The sequence below is a fragment of the Haliotis rubra genome, unplaced genomic scaffold (genome assembly GCF_003918875.1).
Source record: "Haliotis rubra isolate DU_JTF1 unplaced genomic scaffold, ASM391887v1 Scf62, whole genome shotgun sequence".
NCBI classification, from domain to species: Eukaryota; Metazoa; Mollusca; class Gastropoda; order Lepetellida; family Haliotidae; genus Haliotis; species Haliotis rubra.
In genome coordinates this window covers 1,335,202-1,360,585 of record NW_025767324.1, presented here as the reverse complement: position 1 = coordinate 1,360,585, position 25,384 = coordinate 1,335,202, and the positions used below count along the sequence as shown (strand labels likewise).

Below are 25,384 nucleotides of genomic sequence, written 5' to 3'. Positions count from 1 at the left end.
ATTCAAAATTTGATTTTAAATATACATTTAAAAAAATATAAATTATAAATGTCCGAAATCTTAAGATAGAAAATGGAGACACACAAAAGAGAAAAACAAAATTGGTTTGTATAGCGAGCTTGGTCTGCTATTAGTATCATTTAAATTTACACACTTAACATTTAGACATTCCAAATTGCAAATCTCAAACAAAGCAAAGCTCTCAAGCTTAAAGTCATTCAAATAAGGTTTCCAGGCTCTTGATGTACATTCAAATAACTGAGACGGATGCAGATTATGAAAGGCTCAGCAGGAGGTAACATCTTAGTCATGACTTGGTTGGGGTACAATAAACATAACGGTTCTGAGAAAGAGATCAGGGTGTGCCTCCTGTTCTTTATCTCTGGATCTGCCCTAAACTAACCTAGCCTCTACTATAAACATATTTTAAAGCCCAAAAAGTTGTTAAATTTTCTTGAGAAGATGTAATGAAAAGGAGCTGGAGACTTTCTTCAATTCAAAAACTGCAATAATCTGATGTTGCCAATTCTATTCGATTCTGCTGCATTAGATTTATACACAGAGTATTTAATGAAGCACTCCTGTATTTTCGCAATGAAAGGTTTTCAACAGGAACAAAAACTTCTCGTGGTGACCACGATGGAAAAACATGAGTTATTCTGACCCTTGTATGATCCTTTGACTCATGAAAAACGACAAAATGATTGGAGTCCATGCTGATTTTATGATGATAATTGCTCATTTTATAATAACACTGATTTTCATATAAAACCATGTCTGTACAAGTATGGCCCTGGAATGTTTAAGGTTTTATTGGTGAATGTGAACATTTAAAATGTCATTTAGCGTTTCTTACACGATTAAATGTCAAGTTTCAAGTGCAACCTCCCTGTGACTGTATGACAGCCAGCACACACTCCTCCTCATACCCCCTGTCAGCCTCCTGAACCTCTGAGGGGGCAGTCTACGCCATTCCTCGTGTAAAGCAGCTTCCAACTGGGCCAGGTTCTGTATAGGAAGATTCCTTTGTTGACCACAACGACCAATCAAAGGGTTAAGAGTTAAGATCGGGGCTCATTCAATCGTGAGAAATGTCAGTTGGTGCCTAACTAAGTTCTTTGTGTATATTTGTTCCAGGGTCTGCAGGTCGGTCTATACACCCAATACAGACCATGCAAGTCTAGAGCTTCTAATTATCAGTTAATCAGGTCGTCATTAGTGTTTAGTATTAGTTCCCAAACCACTCTAAAAAAACCCTGAAAATGAGTGAGCGAGTGAGTTTAGTTTTACGCCGCAATCAGCAATATTCCAGCTATATGGCAGTGGTCTGTAAGCATGAGCATCGAGCATTGGGAACCGATGACATGTGCCAACCAAGTCAGCAAGCCTGACCACCCTATCCCCGTTAGTCGCCTCTTACGACAAGAATGGGTTGCTGAAGGTCAATTCTAACCTGGACCTTCACAGGTCCCTGAAAATGAAGAAAGACTCTCGACTCTTTTGTAATATATTATGATAACTTGGCAAAAAATTTCTTCTGTAAAATATGTTCATTTCAGAGACTAAAGTGAATGAATATGTTATACAGACACTTTTAACAATCTTCGGCAATATAACGGATACTAGAAATGGACATCACACATGATACTCTACACTAAGGCTTAGTCTCTGAATATGTATAATTTTGATAGTAACAAACAAGCCCATTTATATTGAAAAGGAGCCTTAGGGAGAAAGGAGATTCAGAACCTGAGGAAATCTAGACTTGCTTCATTTAGGGCTTTGGCATTGCAGAGAGGGCTAGGCAGTAGGGAAATTAATGTGGTTCAGGGACTGTGAGACAGACTATTGAAATCTGTACCAGAGCTTAGGCAATCTAGATTTGCCAAATTGCTCCCGACTTGAGAAGGATAAGTCCATTTCATGCTGTGCAGGGTCAAGGAGATAGACTATGACTAATGATACTCATGTAGGGAATCGAACCTGGATCTTTGTTGTGGTGAGTGAATGCTTTAACTACTAGGCTAGATTAGCTGTTAGTTTCAACAGACCAAAGTAACAGTTAATAATAAAATCAATAATATTCTGTGTCAGTAGCCATTGGAGATCCGGGTTAGAATTTGTCTTCAGTGAAATCGTATCCCAATTGCGTAGATTGATGCTCATGCTGTTGATCACTGGATTGGCTGGTACAGACTCGAATATTTACAGGTCGCTGCGATTCAGCTGGAATATTGTTGTGTGCGGAGTGAAACAACAAACAAACAAACAAACAAAACTGTGTCAGTAAAACTGTTTTGATATGGACCAGACGTGAGCCCAAGGTTGGAGTAGAGTGTCCTCAACTGGATATTAGTTTAGTTTAATACAGTCAACATCTTCTAGTGCATGATCACATACAGCCATCAAACCAGCCAGTTACATCCAGGGCATGACAGTGGATTTCTATGTAAACCTTGAATGACAAAAAGTCCCCAAGATAACAGGATCTGAAATGGCCTGTCCTTTTAAATATATTATGTGCCTACATCACTCACTTAGGAAAAACAAGTTCTATGGATAGTCAACTTCTTTATTGCATTGAGTACAAAGAACTTGGCTTTCCTTCACTATACAACTTTTAAAAGTGCACTCATTGCAATAAAGAAGTTGACTATGCATAGAACTTGGTTTTCCTTCATCTTTACAATTTGTAAAATGCCTCTCAAAGAAATCATTCACTTAGTATGCATGTGATTAATATGGCATATAATGGTTATATTAGAAACATATACTGAACATAAAAAGTAAGGGAACATGAATATTTTGACTGTTTGTTCAGCATTCTAGAAGTGGATGAGTCAGTAATGAAGATTACAACTCTATGGATAACCACATATTACAGAGAGCAATATTTCTTGATACGTTATCAAGCTAAAATTTGTTTTCCATAAAGTTCCCCACGGTAAAATAAAACCCCGGGTAATTACATGTTAACAGTAACCATAGCAACTGGATGCAAGCTGATAATGCAGATAAACATCAACAGAAACAGTACAAAATACTCTTAACCACTGTCATTTAATACCAGTCAGGAATTTGAATGTTAACCAAAGCTGGATCTATCTAGTAACAACATCTAAAGGCTTCATGACTTTTTATGATAAACTTATTTCCAATGATATGCACCCAAATATTTGTAATAAATGGCAGCTGTTATTTCCTGCAACAGGCTTTGATTGGAAAAATATATTTACAATATACAGAAAAGGATTGGAAGATACAAAACGTATATATTTTCAATATAGATTTCTACAAATTGTTAATCATACAAAAAGAGAATTGCTTAAAATGACAAAAATGTTGATAGCAGTCTATGTTGTTTCTGCAATGATCTAAATGAGAGTGTTTGTCATGTGTACTGGGAATGTCAGGAGACACAAACATTTTGGAAACACCTATAAATCTGGCTTAACAATGTATATCCCTCATCCATTGCTATTATCAAAACATATGGTTTGGTTTGGTACTCTACATCATAATATATTACTAAATCACATCATCATTGCAGCAAAAAGACATATTAACAATATGCAGTATTAAGAATATGCATCCAAATATAACTTTATATATAAAAATCTGACAGAAATATTCTTTGTGGAAAATCATGTTTGCACAAAACAAAACAAAATAAAACATTTCAATCATAAATGGGGCCTTTTGTTCCCAGTACTATGATAACTTTAAAATGTATCCATATTTACCTGATATCATCTTTCTGTTTTATTGACTTATATATGTCTATCAATATGACATCAGGGAAAGAAACCTTTCAAAACTTTCCACTAGACCACAGGACCGTTGAGTGGACAATGATTAGTGGTCCTGTCTGTACTTCACTGGTCCAAGATAACATTCGTAGATTTACTTAACTACCAATACAAACATCACTGGCCACAAGGACCACTGCAAACTTATCATTCAGTGGTCCTGATGAATTTTTACTAGCCAGGGACCACAGGACCAGCGTACACATTTTGCACTCTGTGATATTGACATAATACCTGTACATAATTTATCTGTATGTACCACAGTTTTGTACACATGACATTGTAATTTTGGGAACCAATAAACAAACAAACGAAAAAAGGTTTGATTACTTTAAGCAATCATTAAATTGACGAGACAATTTGTCTAACTTTGACCCAGCAGTATATAACAACATTGAATCACATCTGTAACAGTTTAGATGTTTTTTCCCTCAGAGATGTTGTCCTGTTACATTACAGATTAAGAAGTGTTAAAGTGTATTAATGGTTTATAAGCTATTCTTTAATTGGTACATATACTAGGCAGCAAAAGAAACATCAGTTTGGAAATTTCCTTCACAGAAACAGATAACCGTAAACTCATTTAATGTTTCGATTGTATATGTTTTATGTGTCAAGATATTGTACACAAAAAATGTTTTTGATCCACTTGTTATGTCCATTTCTGTAATGATTTGAATACAGTGCCTATCTAATTTTGAATTCGTACTGACGTGGTTTTTTTTGCTGCTGAGTATATTTACACTACAAGCTCTTTGTTCCAAATATCTCTCGAAGCCCAAAGGTGAGGTGAGGTGAAATTGGGTGTAACGTCGTGCTTGAGAATATTTCGCTCATATGATGACGTGCATGCGTGTGTATGTGTAGATGCGGCTGCTTGTACTAGCCCAGACTTAAACTGGTTTTATAGTGCTAGCACACTGAAATACCATTCCGCAGAGAAGCATGTACAGTCAGGCCGCGGTAATCCGGTCCTCGTTAATCCGAATCCCCCGACTTCCGAACGATACTCACTGGGCACCAAACCATCTCCCTATATATTGTATACAATTGACACCTCGTTAGTCCGATGATTCAGCTTCCGCCTCCGAACGCTGGTCAGTCGGAACGGATTGGACTAATTAAGTTGTAAACAGCTGCGTTAATCCGAACGATTGAAGTTGACCGCGCTGCCGACAGGCCCGCCCAAAGTGACACGTGGTTTGTTTAGCGACTTAGCGATTCATCCCTTTGATCCCTTGATCCCTTTATCACAAAGCTTAACCAGTCCAGTTAACACTTTAACAACTTTTACTCCAAATATATTGAGTGAGAAGTGTCAATGTGTGTTGTTAAAATCTTCCGCTATAAATATATGCGGGTAAACATTTCACAAATCAATGCATTTTCACTATGGCTTGCCAACCTGCTAAAGCGTAAAGCTCAAATTACTGCCTCTCAAAGAGGGAAATTTGCCTATACAAAGAAAGAAATCCTAAAGCCAGTTTCGATTTCTTAAGTAAACATTTTGGCGAAGAATTCGGTCATTCTGTCGGCAAAACTACTGTTTCGACATTTGGAAAAGTAAGGATAAGTGGCTAAATATTTCGAAGAAGATTCTCTATCTCACAAGAGAACGAAATGCTAAACATGCCAAATTAGAGGAAGCACTTTATGTTTGGATGACAGAAATGAACACAAAAATGCTTCAGTGAATGACCAAATGTTAACTGAGAAAGGCATGGAATTTGGCTCAAAATTAGGAATCAGTGATTTTGCTTATTCTCGCGGTTGGCTTTACCGCTTCAAATCTAAATCATCAAATTAAGAAACAAAATTACCAGGGGAAGCTGCCAGTGCTGATAAGAATGCAGTAATTAAAGGTAGAGAAGAATTGAAATCTGTCTTGAAAATTACGGTAACGAAGACGACATCTTCAATCTTGACGAGACCGGCTTGTTTTATAAGCTCGACCCAATCACACACTTGCATCTAAGAAAACACCTGGTGTAAAGAAGTCGAAAAGAAAGAGTGACAGTTGCATTATGCTGCAATGCAACAGGTACCATCAAAGTGAAACCCTTCATGATAGGGAAATATCGGCGACCACGCTGCTTTGGTAAAGATTTCAATCCAGAAATCTATGCTCAGTACCGCTTTTAACAAGAAGGTGTGGATGACCTCTGAAATGTTCAGTGATTGGCTGAGAACTTTTGATAGACAGTGTAGGTCACGCGTGGTCAGTGGCGTGATACTTCTCGTGGACAATGCAGCCAGCCACAATTGCAAACATGTGAAATTGACAAATGTCAAAGTTCATTTTCTTCCTCCCAACACAACATCCAGGATTCAGCCACTTGATGCTGGTATTATTCGGACATTTAAAGCTTATTATAAGCGATCGTTAGTGAGACATTTCATCGCATGTGCAGAAGGCGACAAACCTCAGTGCATAAACTTACGAGAAGCCTTATGATTCGTGGAAATCTGCATGGGCAGATGTTTCTTGTCAGACAATCAAGAACTGTTTCAAGCATGTCGAAATTCTGCCAAGTCAAGAATCCCAGATTGATGAAACTGGTGATCTCGAAGATGATATCGTGCTTGCGGACTTGAAAAGGCTACTTCAACGCCTCCCGTCTGATGATGAAAACATGTCGCCTGATGATTTCATCGATGCCGATGCCGATGCCAACGAAGAAACGTGTGATTCACTGACTTCAGAAAACATCATAGAGATGGTGACAGCTGCAGATGATCAGTTGGAAAGTGAAGAAGAGGAAGCAGAAGACACTGTCACCATTCCGTCTTTAACAGACATGAGACTGTAGCTCGGCAACATCATTACGTACTACGAGTGCCAGGGTGACATCGAAAATGCAGAAAAAGCAATGGACATGCTCAATTCTTTAAAACAACCTTTGACGCAGCCCACCATTAAAGACTACTTTCGTAAGTAAAATGTGTGAGTGAAACAATGTGTAATAAATCCAGTGATTGTCTTTGATGTTTTGTTTTGATTTCTTTGATATCAAGGGGAAGTAACTCGGTGCATATACTGTGGTTTCAGCAGTACGAACGTTTCACTATCCGAACGTTTTTTTACAGAAACCAAAGTGTTCGTATTAACGAGGCCTGACTGTATACCCCACTCAGACACATTATACTGACTCCCAGCCTCCCCGGCGGTCCCCAAAGGTTGTTTTTACTGCACCTTTATAGACTTCAAAAGGCAATTGAAAAAACTTAAACAAACACTTAAACCACTAGGCTACCCCACCGATGCTGTGACACTAGAGTTTAACCTAGGCAAGTGAAATATATTTAAATTTAGATATGGTAGCATAGTTGCGAAAAGGAATCGTTTGGAATAAACACCAGCGTTGTTTTCTATCATAAGTATTTAGGTTTAAGGTTTTGCTCCTACTCCACAATCCAAGAACGCTTTACTCCCTACTCTATCAATTGTTCAAAGATGTTAATGGTGCAGGAATGTGGGGTATTGTGAAGAAATTGAAAAGGTTAATATTGCTGTTTTGGGGGAGAATGGGATATATGCAACATGTATCCAAAAGCAGATAAAATGAATAAAATATTGGATTAAACTAAAAAAAGAAAAATAAGAAAAAAGTGCAGCTTTCATGAGCTGGTGTCAAGTGTTAATTTCACTACCTGTAAAAGTGTCCATGTGGGTCAATACACCCTCAGCTTATTGCTTAGCCTGTGAAAAGTTTGATTACAAAAGATTTGGGCCTGTGAGACAGTGAGTCCAATATTGTCAATGTCATATATTTTTGGAATAAAGCTGTCTGTAACGTTAACCTGTGGCCAGCAGCTCCTCAACCACTGCCAAGTTTTATACAACTATAAGCAAACAAATTGGTGCCACCAAACCACCATTCCCACCACCAGCACTGGCAACAATCAGAAGTACCAGTTCCTCAAAAGTTTGGCCTGTTCTTAGTACATTTCTTCAGCTTCGCATTCAGTTGGTTTTGTTCATGTCATAGCCATCGAAATCCATATGTTGAATCCTGAGAAAACTGACATTCACACTTCTCATTGTTTAGGTTTTAACAGGTTTAGACTTTAACACATCACATAAATTTAGTATTACAAAGTCATCTAGCCCACTCAGCCACAGACGACATTGTGGGTGGGCGGTTAGGTGCCAGACTCTGAGGGTTCGAATCCTGAATGGGACGCAACCCAACAAAAGTAATCTGAGAAAGAGTATTCCCAAATATAACATGCGTTACATTTGACCACTTTCTAAATGGCATTGTGTATTCATAGTTTTAGACTTTTGGTTACAAGGTATCCTTGTCACGCTCACGCTCTGACTTCTGTGTATAGTTTCGCTTGTGTTGCTTAACGTCAGTTTAAACATATTTATATCCGCATGATTCATTTCCAGCTGCTCCGGGAATTGACTGTCACACAAATTACCGCTCCTTGATTAATTTTACATTGAAGAAAACCCTGGTGTTTACCATTTAACACAAAACCTTAAGTCAGTACAAGATGAACTTTGTTAGCATCACACATACATCATATTCCCTGACAAAATATACCCGGTAGTGGTGGTGCCATAAATTGAAATAATCGCAATGACTAAACGACCAAGCAATCGATCATGTTTTCTCATAAAAGAACACAAACAATTTCGGAACACTTGTTTGCATTAACAATATTTTTCACAAGGCTACATTGGTGTGAACAGTTTTGGGTTGCGGGAGATGGAAAAGTACACATATTTCGCCATGATGTTGTCAAGTAAAGTGTTACAGTCTCAGCTAGCCAGAAGTTTGTAAACTCACTGCACACATTATGATAAATCAGCATACCTAAATCCTCATACAGTGCCATGGAGGTATCGAAATGTGCACTGACTCAGCTGATAACTGCGGTCCAGTTTCACTAAGCTCAGGAAACTGGCAATCAAGAAAACGGCAGTGCAAGTGTCAAGTTAATTGTTAATTGATAGTGAAAAATAGGATGTCAGAGGCAGTTTAATATCGTAAATAGACTTTTTAACCTAAAGCAAATATTCAGATGTCAAAGTTAGCTTGGTCAGTCATTATATAGTAGGATAGACCTACATGGGAGATAGCATTGTGAGAGGAGAACCACTGAAAAACGCCTTGTCCTCATATCGCCTACACCTCATATCGCCTACAATAATTATATTATTATAATGGCCAGTTCTACCACTCCTATCATAATAATGGGTATTACACAACTGGCTGTTAACATAAAACAAATAGTTCCTGTACATTGTCAGTGTGAGATGATTTACTCATTTTACTTATATTAGTATCATTGATCAACCATACAACATGACTTACTTATCTTCTTTTCATCAACCATGTTTTGATTGTATAAACATGACTTATCAACCATACATGTTTTCATCCTATAAACATGACTTTACTTATCTTCTTTCTTTACTTATGTATTGACTTACTTATCTTCTTTCTTTGATCAACCATACATGTTTTGATTGTATAAACATGACTTACTTATCTTCTTTCTTTGATCAACCATACATGTTTTGATCCTATAAACATGACTTACTTATCTTCTTTCTTTGATCAACCATACATGTTTTGATTGTATAAACATGACTTACTTATCTTCTTTCTTTGATCAACCATACATGTTTTGATTGTATAAACATGACTTACTTTTTCTTTTGATCAATTGTATACATCTTTGATTGTATAAACATGACTTACTTATCTTCTTTCTTTGATCAACCATACATGTTTTGATTGTATAAACATGACTTACTTATCTTCTTTCTTTGATCAACCATACATGTTTTCATTGTATAAACATGACTTACTTATCTTCTTTCTTTGATCAACCATACATGTTTTGATTGTATAAACATGACTTACTTATCTTCTTTCTTTGATCAACCATACATGTTTTGATTGTATAAACATGACTTACTTATCTTCTTTCTTTGATCAACCATAAACATGTCTTTGATCAACCATACATGTGTTTTGATTGTATAAACATGACTTACTTATCTTCTTTCTTTGATCAACCATACATGTTTTGATTGTATAAACATGACTTACTTATCTTCTTTCTTTGATCAACCATACATGTTTTGATTGTATAAACATGACTTACTTATCTTCTTTCTTTGATCAACCATACATGTTTTGATTGTATAAACATGACTTACTTATCTTCTTTTCTTTGATCAACCATACATGTTTTGATTGTATAAACATGACTTACTTATCTTCTTTCTTTGATCAACCATACATGTTTTGATTGTATAAACATGACTTACTTATCTTCTTTCTTTGATCAACCATACATGTTTTCATCCTATAAACATGACTTACTTATCTTCTTTCTTTGATCAACCATACATGTTTTGATTGTATAAACATGACTTTGATCTTTCCATGATCAACATACATTTTTGTAGTATAAACATGACCATATTAACTTTACTTTGATCAACCATACACATATTTTGATAGTATAAACATGACTTTTTTCTACTTTTAGCAAGACCTGCTTAGCATCTGCTCATCTCATCTTATTCTTTTTTGCAGTGTTGTATATAAACCTCTGTAAGTTTCACACTCAGCGTCCAAATGGCAAATCTTCAGAGAGCTGAGTTTGTTACTTCACAGAGAGGCAGTCAACAAGTGCTTCATTCTGGATACCGATACGATACCCCACTCAGACACATTATACTGACTCCGAGCCGACCAGTCCTTGTTATACCCATTAATGCTGAGTGCCAGGCAGGGACCAACAAGTACCATATTTTTAACGTCTTTTGGTATGACACGGTCGGGGATCGAACTCAGCGACCTTCTGCTCTCCGGGCGGAAGCTCTAACCACTACACCACGAGGCGGTTGAGTATTGTTTACAAAGTGGTATACTAGTTATCAGAGATCCTAACACCTGGCTATACGTCAGCTGGAAATGTCGACATATATTCCAAAATTGGAATTAAAAATTGCCAAATTTGGGCTTACACAGTTTAACATTTAACTATGGCATTTATCTTTGCCATAAGTTTATGACATGAAAACATGTATGTTATATCCCAGTGAGACAGGTATGCAACTTAGATATGCAAATTAGATAACCTGAACTGGGACAATGCACTGTGATTGATTCAAATGCTAAATATCAGAAAAGTAGCACCAAAGATACAATCAAAAGACCAGAGAGATTGTTGCTACTCTTATTTAAGTTTCAATTATTCTTACTCTGTTCAACAATTTTTTAAAATAATCTGAGGAATTTTTTTCACAGCATATGAACATACCTAAAAGGAGTTAACAGGTTGTATATTTTGGTTCCCAATCAGAACATGTATTCGTATGCTTGACATTTCCTGACATCAATTTTGATACAGTTATTTCTTAAAGGGAAACACAGAGCTACAGACAACTTTTTGGGTCATTGAGTTATGTACTCGCTTGCATTCATCTCAATTGGGTATTGTAATTTTCCTTTGAGATACCAAATAAATTGTACCCACCTCACTCACACTCAATTGGGTATTTTGCCATTTTCCAGTTATTGTAAAAAAGATAATATAGTTTAGATGTTGGATTACGTGTTTGTTATTTATATTTGATCTGTAATATGATAAACGATAAAAAAGACTGCTAGTTGCCAAGTTCATGTGCTGAAATAGAAGCTCTCAAAATACCTCAGTTCTTTTATCTATTTTGTGTGTACTCATGTAAGATCAAGTTTATTGAGTATTTACAAAAATTCAAGCATACTTGTACACTAGAGATGTGACACATATCGTATTTATCGATCATCGTGATACTTTATCTGACAATAAATATGTCAATACTTTTTTCTGTATTGTGATATGTATCGTTGACCTAAAAATTGTTAATTTTCACTAGAAATTGGCGGTTATGTCAATATTTACACTGTTATTTGCTTTTAAAATATATGTTTTTAACGAAAATAACTAAAGATAGCATATCGTGATATGCATTGAATCGAATCGTATCATTCCAATATATTGTGATACATATAGTATCGTGAAGTTTCTGTATCGTCAAACCTCTATTGTAGACAATAGACTTAATAGGAATTGAGTGTTTACATAAATATTTGCATAATTTACGCAGATACGCAGCTAATCTGTATCCTCTGGAAACAGTAACATTGTGAAGATGGAACAGGCAGCGATATATACTGCAATCAAGACAATGAGGATACTTGCTGTTGAGACTATGATGTATGAGATTATGTTGTATACATTTCTACGAGTCAGGAAACTGCATCCGTTGTTTGTGTCTTGATTTAACAAACATAACAATAACAAACATACTTTCAAAAGTCTCATTTTATGTTTCATTTTTTATGAATATTGATTAGTCTCCCGAACTCATAATCGCTGACACAAGCAGGATCTGTCGATTGACCAATTCAATCAATCACTACAGCACTAATGGCTGGTGGAATCATCAACAGTATTTGCCGTCTGTCATACACGCCAAGACACAAATATATCCAATACAGCCCATGCAAGTCTATTATAGGTGCCAAGTCTTTAAATATTCTGATTATATAAACACAAAATATTGGTACAGTTAATTACCCAAAAAGACAATTTAGTTAACCTGAAATTAATCTCTCATGATCTCAATGCATATTCTTCAGTTGCAGTGTTGGTCAAATACATACCAAAATGTTCTGTTTTTATAATACTTATACAGAACCGTAACTTAAACTCGTGGATGACCTTAATTCATGGATCACGGTAATTATCATGCTATCTTGTGAATTAAGTGAATTATGATGTCACGAAGCGGTACTTTTCATGTACATACAATGCCACGCCTCGCTGACAAAAATGTTCAATCTCTGCATTACATGTAAATACAGTGAGACCCCGGATATGCGGACACATACGTTTTCACGTAAATCGTCCGGATAACTGAATATCCGGATATCTGGATTTCTGTCATCCAGGCTTACCGTATATTACCGTCTATAAGCAGAATTTTGAGGATGAAAAAAAAGCAGTGTGTAGAAGGGGATCGGCTTATCTATGAGTTACGCTTTCGTCAAACTTTTTTCCAGGGGTAAGAAAACAACATCATATCACTTCGCGTGAACAAACAACAGAAGACAACTTTGTCAGTAAAGAAGTCAAATTTGCAATTAAACCTCACTAGACAAGATTATTTACCTTTTAAGTTCTAAGTTGTTTTTGCTGGGCATTGTATTATTTGTGCTGGGATAAAGATCACCGTGTGTATTTGAGCCGGAAATAGCAATCAGCTGTGCACATGTTTCCCGGGGATCAACTGCAAACATGCACAATAATACAGTAGGTGTTTGAACGGTAGCGAGCATACACTTCTGGTTTAAAATCACTTCCAAAACAGCATGGTCGTTTTGATTTGCCAACTACAATTCACTCTGTGTCAGACAGGCCTACTAATCACCACTAATACCCTGCTGATCGATCATTAATCAGGATTAGCAGACCTTGTCTCGTGTCAAAACACTTGGGACACTCGCGCTTCACTTCACACGGTTCAGCGGAAGATAAAAGCTTCGTGCGGATAAGTGAGTCATTTTTTTTGTTGATTTAACCGGTTGGTTTGTAAAATTTCCCGTCCGGGACGGAAACCGCATATCCGTTATAGTCAGTCACTTTTATAACGTACGAGATTGTTTTTTCAAGAAAATTGATCGGAAGGCGATGTTTCCGGATATTTGGGGTCCGGGTATCTGGGGTCTCACTGTACTCTAAATCTTATTGTCCAGCACTGAGATAAATAGCCCAAGATCACTAATACCAAATTTTATATAAGTAATGTCAAGTAAAAATGATACCGTTAGCACCAACCTTCTCACATATCAATGTCTGCATTCCTAATATCAATACTTACACAAATGGGCTGTCGTACATAGCGTTTTTTTGTAACGGACTACGTAATCCACAAAACAAGGTGCCGTCAAATTTTGTGCTCACACAAACAGGTGATGATAGCAAATGGCTTCGGTAAACAAACATTTCATTTACGAGTGGAATACTAGGCATTTTCAATTTGCTGAATCAATAAATAAACTTATCAGTGAGTATACAAAATGAAATTGTGCATTTAAAATATGATTTTCGCCACACTTCTCTTATATTCACAAATTAAGGTTACGCAAGTGTATATAAATTGTGGGTCATATCTATACAAGATACACTTAAAAATTCATCAAAAATTACATAAAATGCAGAGCAACTTACCCCAACATGTTCTGCATTGTACCCCAGTTTCTCTGCTAAATTTCGCCAGTCCGAACCAAGCATTACAGTTGGCTCTAATTTCACTGTAAGTTCCTGCCAAGCAGAGTATGGCAAACATCGGAAGGGTATTTCTTCCACCATGGTGGCCTTTAAGCTCAAGGTTGACTTTTCAGCGTGACCTTGATCTTTAAACAACCTTGACCTTTGATGTGTTGTGACCTTCAAGTCTTCTTGGTGAATTGAAGGACATGTAATTAATGATGGACAGCATTAACCTGTCAACTTCTCCTGATCACTAGACATGGGAGACTGTGTAGTTTTTATTCTCACCATCTTGGATGAACCTGAAATTGGTATAAAACACATCTTTAAACTCAAGAACCAGCCAGTCTTATAGTACCTGAACTACATACTTTCCTTCCAACCAGATTTGAGGGGGTGGGGTTCATAAGAGTGAAAGCCAATTTTACAATGTTTAGTTTCTTGCACACTATTTTCATTGGATGCCTTCAAAATACCCATTTAAAACAACTGTAGGGTTTGAGCATATGTCATATACACATATATATCATCTATCACATGCATGATCTGAAGCTAAAGGGGGTATGTGGCAATCAACCAGTTCTACATTTTAACAGTCAAGCTTTTCATTCATTCATTCATTCAATGAAGTTGTCAATACTGACCAGGGTTCGAAACACCCCATGTATTAGCGTGCCATGGAACAGTACATTTTGAAATGGCACGGATAAAAATGTTCTCGGTGCCCTAATTTTTTAGAGACATAACTCACCTTTAGTCATTTAATCCCCCAAACAAAACACTTACACACATGACAAACAAGTAAAAACATTTATTGACTTTATCGCCCAGGAAATCACTGGAATTCAGATGGATGTTGTAAAGAAATGTGGTTGTTTTTCCATTTAGAGTGATAGGAGTACTGATAGTTTGGTTATTGAAGAGGAAATTGTGCATGTTAGATATATTGAACAAGATAACCTGTCACACAATTCTTAGCTATTAAAGGTGTTGGGAAAGCAGAACAAATGCATATGAAGCTTAAGAAAGCCATCTTAAACAGAAGACATATCAGTGAAAACAGAAAACAGGTCACATTTGTTGTTTACTAACAGTAAATTTCAAATGATCATCATCCTTGCTACAATCATTTATTCTAAAACATGGGCACACTTGATTTCTGAAAGGCACATCTAAAATATGTGTCTGGTGCCCTAAAGCACTTAGAAAAAAAAGTATTTCTATCCCTGCTGACTTAACAGTAATGTCTAACAATTGCGTAGATTGATGCTCATGCTGTTGATCACTGGATTGTCTGGTCCAGACTCAATTATTTACACACTGCCCCAACATAGCTGTAATATTGCTGAGGGCGGCATTAAACAACAAACCACGCAAGCGTCCTCGTATTTTAACTATAATAGTTCAGGGTGAAAGTGTGCTTTATTACACTATACAAGGTGGTAGAGCGAACTGTATTTCTTAAACATACCCTATCATTGTGTTCTGCTCTTTATCTCACTGAGTCACTGCATCTTCGATCGCGCACATACTCCCCGATATAGCACAAGCAATGCAATCGTAGAAAATCACCAGAACAATTAATTCAGCTCATTTTGGGATATATGTTCAGAGTCTAAGTGTAGCAAGCACAGATCGAGGTATGATAAAAGCATCACATCTGCTTATAGTTAGTGTCAAGATTTGGCTTGGAAAAAAGCAATGGAGCCCCAAAGCTAGTCTGTCTGCACGTCCCTGAACTACATTATTTTCCCTACTGGCTAGCGAACAGTTATCGCCCCGTAACAGTTATCACCATTACATCAGTATCACACATGCGCAGTTCCGGTCAATTACAATGCCTGTATTTTTCCTCACGGTCTTTGAAAACAATAAAGGACAGCAAAAGAAAATTCTTCACGGCAAGTAGCTAACAAAAGAGAAAACTTAAAGATAAAGTTATGAACCCTATAAAAAAAAAATAACTTAGTCGGGGAGATGTCCCATGACCTATATAATAGCAAGTTGATGTTCACAAGTCATTAATTGTTTCATTCCCTATCAGTCTACTGTAAAATAAACACTCAAATAGTCAAACAATAAATTATTCGAGGTTACGGTATGATATAAATATTTATTATTTCACGAATGGCATGAGAAATTCTGAATGGCGATAACTATTACAGTTAGTTGTGGGAAAACATGCAATGCTAAAGCCCTAAATGAAGCAAGTCTAGATCTGAATCTGGTCTCCCTAGGGCTCCTTTTAAATTTAAATGTGTTTATTAGTTACAATCAATATTATATACATTCAGAGACTAACCGTTAGTCTACCCAAAAGCTTGAGAATCATGCGAATTGGTGGATCATAGGAGTGAGAGAGTTTTATGCCGCATAGGAACTGGATATATACCATTTCTACCGAGTTCTCACATCAACAATTTTTACGACAACAACCTGTTGACCCGAGGAGCGATGTGAAGCTGTTAATGTTCTCAAACTACATTGTCACTTTGTACTAAATTGGTTTAATCAGTAAGAAAACATCTGATATACATGATCACTTGTATAAAGAGGAACTTGGGCACAAAGACGCAATCAACAACATCGGGTGATGCTTTTTAAATCAATATCAGTTGCTTATGATTAACCATCTGTTTTAATCTTTACGCAAATGTCTCCCTGGACTTAAACTAAGTTTCATGAACATTACACGATGTTTGCACATCAATGATCCGTATCGATAAGGCCATAATCAATATGTGACATTTAGATTACAGCAAGTTGTTTACAACGAATGCCTAGCATTGCCTACCTCATCATGCTCCAACAAGGAAGTTGTAGGCTGACGCCATTTTGGTTGCGTTTGAGCGAGCGGCTAGCGTGTCGCCTTCAGAAAGGGGCGAGAACAGACATGCCACGAAAGCTGACGGAACATATCTGTTGAAGGAGCAAGATAATTTTCTGAAAAAAAAAGAAATGTATGAGCTCTGTTTACAGAACATATGTCTTATACCCCACTGTAACTAATGACCCGGGTTAAAATTGGTCTTCAGCAACCCATGTTTGTCGTGAGTAATATACTCCAGCTAAATGGCGGTGGTCTGTAAATAATCGAGTCTTGGTCAGAAAATCCAGTGATCAACAGCATGAGTATCGATCTTCCAATTGGGTGCCGTTGTACAAAGCGATCTTATGAGTGAGAAGTCTTTATGGATGACCAACTTCTTTATTGTACAATAGCGACGTTTCGGTTTAGACACTTATACCACTTTCAAAATGAGTTGGTGAATGGATACAGTAGGAAAGCTTAAGCTTTGATCTACGCAACTGGCATTTGTCAACCAGGTCAGCGAGCCTGACCACCCGATCCCGTTAGTCGTCTCTTACGACAAGCATGGGTTGCTGAAGATCAATTCTAACCCGGATCTTCACGGGTTTAATGAATCGTGTGGCTAAGCTCGTTGACTTGAATGATCAACTGAGGAGTGAGTGAGTTTAGTTTTACGCCGCACTTGATGGCTGTATGTGATCATGTACTAGAAGATGTTGACTGTATTATAACAGACTAATATCAAGTTGAGGACACTCTACTCCAACCTTGGGCTCACGTCTGGTCCATATCAAAACAGTGTTACTGACACAGTTTTGATTGTTTGTTTTACTCCGCACACAACAATATTCCAGCTGAATCGCGGCGATCTGTAAATATTCGAGTCTGTACCAGACAATCCAGTGATCAACAGCATTATCATCGATCTACGCAATTGGGATAGACGAGACACCCGAAACGTGGGGAACGAGCAAGGGCGTTTATCACTAGTCCACCCCTTCCGTCCACATTAAGCTAGATGTGGCCACATACGTGTAGGAAGTAGGTCAGCGTGTGCTTACACCGCATTCCGCATGTACCTGAAGAGAATATAGTGAATACACCTTGCCTTGGCTTGTACTGTGAACAAAAAGCAGTTGAGTCTGTGAAACATAGCCTAATGAAAAAAGCGTTGGTTCGTCACGCTGAAGGCCCGGGTTCGATTTCCCACATGGGCACAATGTGTGAAGCCCATTTCTGGTGTACCTCCCCGGGCGTGGTTTTGCTGGAATATTGCTAAAGGCGGTGCAAAACCTCACTCACTCAACGTGAAACATGTTTCTTGTGTATGTCCATACGTATGAACTCCTGGACAAAATACAAACTAAATCAAAACGTACCGAGGATAAAACAGATCACCAAGTAACTGCAGACTTTGGGTACAAGACATGACTAGATATACGATGTCCCTACAAAAAATTATATTCTCAAGAAAAAAGTTAACCACCACACCAATATAGAATATTAAAGTATGATATGGATGATAATATGAACTGTTAAATACTTTAATATTGAAAATTGGGATGGTCCTTAACTTTTTTTTGGTCGAGTACATAGAATGAGTTGGGGTTTTCGCCGCTTGTAGCAATATTCCAGCAATATCACAGCGGGGGACACCAGAAATGGTCTTCACACATTGTGCCCATGTGGAGAATCGAACCTGGGTCTTCGGCGTGACGATCGAACTCTTTAACACAAGGCTACCCACCACCCCCAGAACATGACTGACCGCAGTTCGTACAACAGTTTGAAAAGACATGACCAGCTTTCATATCTTCCTGAAGAAAAGCTATTCTTCCATATCGGGGATGAGAGAAACAGCTGTTCTTAACTGTTTGTGAGAAGTATATTATTGCAATTCACACCTGAATTTGACTTTCAACATTCACACCTATGCAAACATATCCAAAATTAGCACTGTAACGATCTATTGAAATTAACCCTATAATGCGTGTGTCGGAAAGTACTTGCCAAGAAGTGGTGTGTATCTGCCACAGCGAATGGGTTAATATGAGACCCGGAAGGTTTACAGTGGTACGTCTGAATGTTCCTTTGATTTCCACGAACCATATGGCCTCATGCGTAACAAGGACCGCAACTCATTCTTTATCCAGATTCGGGGAATTTAAATGATTACTTCGTCTGTTTTAATTCCATGGGGTTCGGGGAGTACAGTCTGTTCAGGCAACGCTAACGCTGTATAAACCGTGTTTGGTATGTACATTCTTACTATAAATATTAAGAATGTATTCTATATACGGAATATTAATTTCGTGTGTTCTGTCTAAAACACTATAAATATCTAAACACATGAAATATGATATTGTTTCACAGCCTAAACCCACCTAAACACAACTAGTCACTAAAATGCCACTCAAAGAAGTTAGTCACGGTATGGCTGAAATATTGCCGATATGAAGTTAAATACTCACTCATTCACTCACTCACTCACAACATCCACACATGCATATGTTCAGAATTAAAGTATGTTTACGACAAGCGGCATTATCGTTATCATTTAGTATTATCCAAATACAACCTAAATATGTTGAAATTAAGCCCATAGTATCGGACAGTGATTCAAACTATTCATAATATACACTGAAATTTAATTGCAATTCAGATTCAAGTTATATACCTCCACGACAAACAACGAGTACGCCGCACTCACTGTTGGATATCCCCTCGCATCAATCTGATACGCTGTGATATGTAACTGAAATACTATTGAAGGTGGTAAAGTGAACCCAGTTACTACTGAGATAGGGACAAAGGAAACTGTACCACCGGATATGTATGGCTGTATATGTCGAAGTGTATCAACAAAACTAAGTTTGTCAGGCATTTTCACTAGGACAAAGATAAAGGTTTTGTTATCCTTTCGCATACTTTCTTTCCAAATACTTATGTTATTTTTAATAATATTTCTCAACCAGATATCTTCATTTTCACTAGCCAAACCAATCCAAGTGGTTAAAGCATTCGCTCGTCACGCCCCAGACCCGAGTTCGATTCCACACTTGGGTACAATGCGTGAAGCCCATTTCTGGTGTCCCCCGCCATGATATTGCTGGAATATTGCTAAAAGCGGCATAAAACTAAACTAACTCACTCACTCATGACATCAGATCACTTCCTTTCACGAAATGTACATAGGTATTGTATGATTATGTGGTGGTGTATATTTTAAATACATGAAGAACAGCAGTACTTGTTTGGTCATGCAACTGAAATAGCGGTGTATTTCATAGTCTATCACTTAGACCCTGCACAGCATGAAATGGACTTATCCTTTTCAAGTCTGGAGCAATTTGGCAAGTCTAGATTGCCTAAGCTCTGGTATAGATTTCAATAGCCTGTCTCACAGTCCCTGAACCACATTATTTTCCCTACTGCCTAGCCCTCTCTGCAATGCCAAATCTCTAAATGAAGAAAGTCTAGATTTCCTCAGGTTCTGAATCTCTGGTCACCCTTCATCCTCGATAATCTCCAGGGTATACGTTACGATAAATCTCCACTATCGTATCCCCTGGAGATTATCGAGGATGGTCTCCCTTGGGCTCCTTCAATTTAAATGGGTTTATTTGTTACAATCAAAATAATATATGCAGAGACTAAGCGTTAGTCTAAGTTTTCAATAGCAGTCCGTTTTGTAAGTTAACAACAGTATGACCTACCTTTGTGTGGGCGTTTATCGTGTCTATACCTACTGCATGCGGACGTGTGGAATGCATTCCGTGTTCCACGAAGTACGAAAATACATGTAGTTTCAAATTTCTGTACGCAATACAGCGCTGCATGGCCTGACTCAAATACAGATAAGCAATAACTGAGTCAGCTTGTGGGGTCAGGATCTTCAAAGAGTATATCTCCTGATCTGCTGACAGAAACAAAAAATCTGTTTGAAACACATACCCATCCCAGCACACAAGTCATAGACCCCGTACTCAATACCATACGCCCTGTGAAGATCCGGGTCTTCATGAAGTAACCCGTGTTCGTATCAGGCTGTACTGAATGCTAGCTAGGCCCAAGGATTATTTATACGTTTTTAAGAAATTTTCATTTGAGCTATTAATTATTACCTTAGTGTCAGGTGATCGGGTTCACTTATCTGGTTGATGCGTATACATTTGTACATGTATATCACCGTGTCCCAACTACGAAGATCGATTCACGTGGTGTCGTCTGCTCCACACTCGATTATTTGCAGACCGCTGTCGTACAGCTTTAATATTGCTGCCGGTGGCGGAAAACTGGACAAAACAATCAAACGATAAATCTATATACCTCTCACACATAATTATCATCATTTCCATCATCATCATCATCATCATCATCATCATCATCATTTACCGCACTTACCGCTACTATAGTGTCTGCTCAAATGCGAATTGTTTCCCAAACCTATTATCCGTAAACATTGCCTGCAAATAACCGTCATAGCGCCACTGAGCATATGTAAGGTGGATATTAGGCGCTTTACAAATGTATTATTATTATTATATCAAAGTATACGGGAAATTATGTGGGAAGACACCGACGAGAGCATAGGCCGATATCGTGACGTCACGTCCACAAACGAAGCTGGGGCATCCACTGAGATCATGTTAATTTACATAAGGATGTCCGTATGTTTACCATGTCCCGCCCGCCCTCAATTTTCATTCCGACCTGTTGTGGTGGAAAAGGTACCTTTACACAACCTGCACAAGTCCCCAAGGTGATAATTAATAGTTTAAATGAAAAATTCTAAAAAAATGTAAATGACAGACTGACGTCCTTAGACTGTACTGTCTGCTTATCTAGACTCACCTCTTTAAAGGATAGAAATACTATACGTCTATGGGCTAAGCATTCAGTACAGATTATAGGGAAAAAAAGTCCTCGGTAAAACAGTACGGGAAAAAGTCCTCGGTAAAACAGTACGGGAAAAATAGTCCTCCGGAATAAAAGTCCTAATATTGTGAAAACAGATTAAATGGATGTTGACATCAAAGTTATTGTAGAGAAAACATAAAGTAAAGACATGGATTAAATACTGAGTTAACCAAGAACAATCATATTTTTACTGGGCAGATCTAATACAAGATTTAGCTTGAGTTCACAATTAACTAGTGTTCACAACAAGATTGTTTTAACGAACTGCCTTGTGGAGTACTGTTTGAGTTCTGTTTGTCAAATAAAATGTGATTTTAGCTGCTTGAATCAAAGAATAATTAGTGTAAAGTATTAAAATAAAGTATTAAAAAATAATAAAGTCCTGCAAATGTATTTTTGTCAATTTACATTGTTGTATGTGAATAAAGTATTAAAAACCCGAATATCTAAGTTTTTTCTTAACATTTGTTATAAAAAAAAAATAAAAGTAGGACTTTTTTCCGGAGGACTTTTTTTCCTAGGCAAATTTAGTACTTTTGTACCGGTACTTTTTTTTCGGAGGACTTTTTTCCGAACACCTCAGTACAGCCTTGGGGCATTCAGTACAGCCTTGTACACGGTGGATCTTTCTACATCTATATTCGTTAGAAACTTGCGAAGCAAAGCGACTCGATCTTCCTCATAAGTTGATTCAAAGACTTTTAAGTACGTGTGTGTTTTATAGTGCCAGCCAACTGAGATATCATACTGGAGTTTCACATGGACACCTTACTATGTGTCGACCACTCAGTTTATTAAACCCCTAAATGCCCTGCGCCAGGCTGGGAAATAACAAGGAAGGTGCGGCTTAATGAAAGAGGTGGCCAGTATCTAGTTTCTCGAAACTATTTGAATAGTAGACAGTGTAATCTTAAAGAACAATTTGTGGTAGGAAACATGAATGTGTATGAGTATTTTAACGCAGTTTCCCATTTCACTGGCTATTTAATTGAGTATATATTTGCATGTGTTGTTGTATATTAAATATGTACTGATAAATAAACTGATAAACCTGATCATATCCATATCCTAATGCCAGGGAGACTATAAGGGGGTGTTGTTGAGTATCCCTGCTAATGCTGAATACTATATGGGGGATCTTATTTCACAGGGGTCAGAATTTCAGATACACCTATTGTCTGGAGGATCATTCCGCTTCAGTGATTTGCCCAACTAGAACAATAGGTGGTAGGTAAATGGGAAGACTCCATAATATAGCTACGGATTAATGATTAGATCAAAACGAGGCGATGGAAGTGTAAACACTCCAAATTTCTAAGCTTGCAGTGTAGTTTTAGAGATATATGTTCAAGTACTGATTTAATAATATTTGACATCAAAACACATTGGTGATATTCCATTTGTAATCCAACTCTTCTAAACAAGCAGTGTTGGACACATTCCCACAGGATATCCCTTCATTTCGTCAACATATCTCACATTGACAGAACTGTTATTTCCTATGACTCAACCAGTTGAGGTCTACATTCAATATCCGTAATCATATCATTACAGGGACCATACGTTGTCCCTAACAGTTTGAAGCAACACTGGAGTACTGGATAGTGACTGGATCAAGAGCTTTAACCATTAGGCTACCCCCCACCGCCCCCTCAAGCGATCAAGACAATACTGGGTCAGAAATTAATGAACGGGCAAATTATATGCTTCAAGGCATATTTTCAGGGCAAGTAACAAAGCGGACATTTTCTCCTGCCTCGCCACTTCCACCTTCCCATGCCTCACTGGAGTGAGTGAGTGAGAATAAAAGGCTTTTAAAAATGATAGATTCTTACACGGTTAGTAAAGTGATAAAAAATATGATGACCCTCCCCTTTCCATATCTATCCCCGTATCATCCCTCGACCCATATCTGACCTCGGTCTAACGGCCTCAGTCAGATATGCGATTCCCAATTGCGCAGATCGATGCTCATGTTGTTGATCACTGGATTGTCTGGTCCAGACTCGATTATTTACAGACCGCAGCCATATAGCTGGATTATTGCTGAATGCGGCGTAAAACTAAACTCACTCACTCAGTCAGAAATGGGCGTCTCGGGATGATACGGGGCAAGATATGGAATAGGGAGGGTGATAATCTCTGCATAGTCAGGACAGATTAAAATATACACCACCCGACCAGTAGGCCTATGAGACACGAGGTATCAGTAGGTTCATAGGATTATAGTGCACGTGACACATGCCAGTGACATACGACACGGCCACACCTTCGGTACCTATCGTGTCCACCTTGTATATATACAGGCCTGGCACCCATTGAGGCCACTAAACGTCCATGACAGTCCTGGAAAGGGAATATATAGTTGACTTCCTGCAGCGGTGTTGGAGAATTCGAATGAGGTCATAAAACGTCGCTCCATTTCATCCAAGACGTGGGAGGATATATATGGTTGACTTCCTGCAGCGTTGTTTGAGAATTCGGATGACGTAAACGTCGCTCCACTTTCATCCAAGACGTGGGAGGATATATATGGTTGACTTCCTGCAGCGTTGTTGGAGAATTCGGATAGCGTCGTAAACGTTGCTGCATTTCATCCAAGACATGTTCAGTGGGTGACAAATCAGGGGATCTTGCAGGTCAGGGTAACATATTAACATTGTTAGAAATAAAATACTACTTTGTAACTCGAGCAATGTGTGGTCTGGCGTTGCCGTTGTGAAACGTCTCTACATGGCCGTTCTGTTGCAAAAACGTAAAAATTCTGCCATTTGCAAACTTGATAATTCTTCTCCACGCTCGTGCTTCCCGTGACAAGTGTTGTCTGCTCCACTGGAAACGTCGACGCCGATGTCCTGGCATCATATTTGGCGGTCGGGATGGGCATCTTGCACGGATGCCTTAGACGTTCTTACAGATACACCTCTGTTGCCAGGTATGGTGCGGGCTGTAAGGGTTGCTGGCTGTGTCAGTGGTGCGTAATTTGTATCCATCAAACCATTGGCCTTGACCATACAGGACGGTCTACAACTTGATTATTGCTAAACGGTGCCAAACAGTCTTTCCAAGTTGCTAAAGGAGTAATAAACAGTTAAAATAACTATACAGGTGAATAATAATCATGAGTATTTATACAGTGCTGTATCCATCCACAAGGTGCATGCTCAAAGCGCATAAAATGAGAGAAAAGACACACGTAGTGAAATAATAGTATGAAATAAAACCTATGAATAATGGCCTGAAATAAGGCATATGAAAAATAGCAGGAGAAAATGTCTGTGAATTAAAGTCTATGATATATATATAATAATAGGGTGAAATAAGTCTATGAATAATAGCCTGAAAATAATTGCGTCTTGAGTTTTGATTTGAATGCAGATGATGAAAGACATCATTTTGTTAATGAATGACAAAAATATGCCAACTATTCTCGAAGAACTTAGAAATTTATCGACAAAAATGGATAATCTGCAGGCTTCGCATGTAACTATGACAGAGACGATAGTGTAAATGGAGTCAGCATTGACGAAGGTGTGTGGCCAACTTTCAGATG

At 37.9% G+C, this 25,384-nt stretch overlaps 1 protein-coding gene across 2 annotated transcripts in view; it reads right to left on the bottom strand.

The window, feature by feature from the left end:
• Positions 1-17,920, bottom strand: part of LOC124256169 — a 33,663-nt gene extending 15,743 nt beyond the window's left edge. Inside the window, exons 1-3 of one of the 2 annotated variants that reach the window (XM_046690126.1) lie at positions 17,679-17,920; positions 16,894-17,018; positions 14,058-14,401 (exon numbers count right to left, since the gene is read on the bottom strand). In XM_046690126.1, coding sequence (XP_046546082.1) covers positions 14,058-14,198 — 141 coding nt within the window. In that variant the 5' untranslated portion in view covers positions 14,199-14,401; positions 16,894-17,018; positions 17,679-17,920. Of the gene's footprint in view, positions 1-14,057; positions 14,402-16,893; positions 17,164-17,678 lie in introns of those variants that run through there. The other variant, XM_046690127.1, reaches the window with a different exon arrangement.
• Between the last annotated feature and the right edge of the window lie 7,464 nt (positions 17,921-25,384).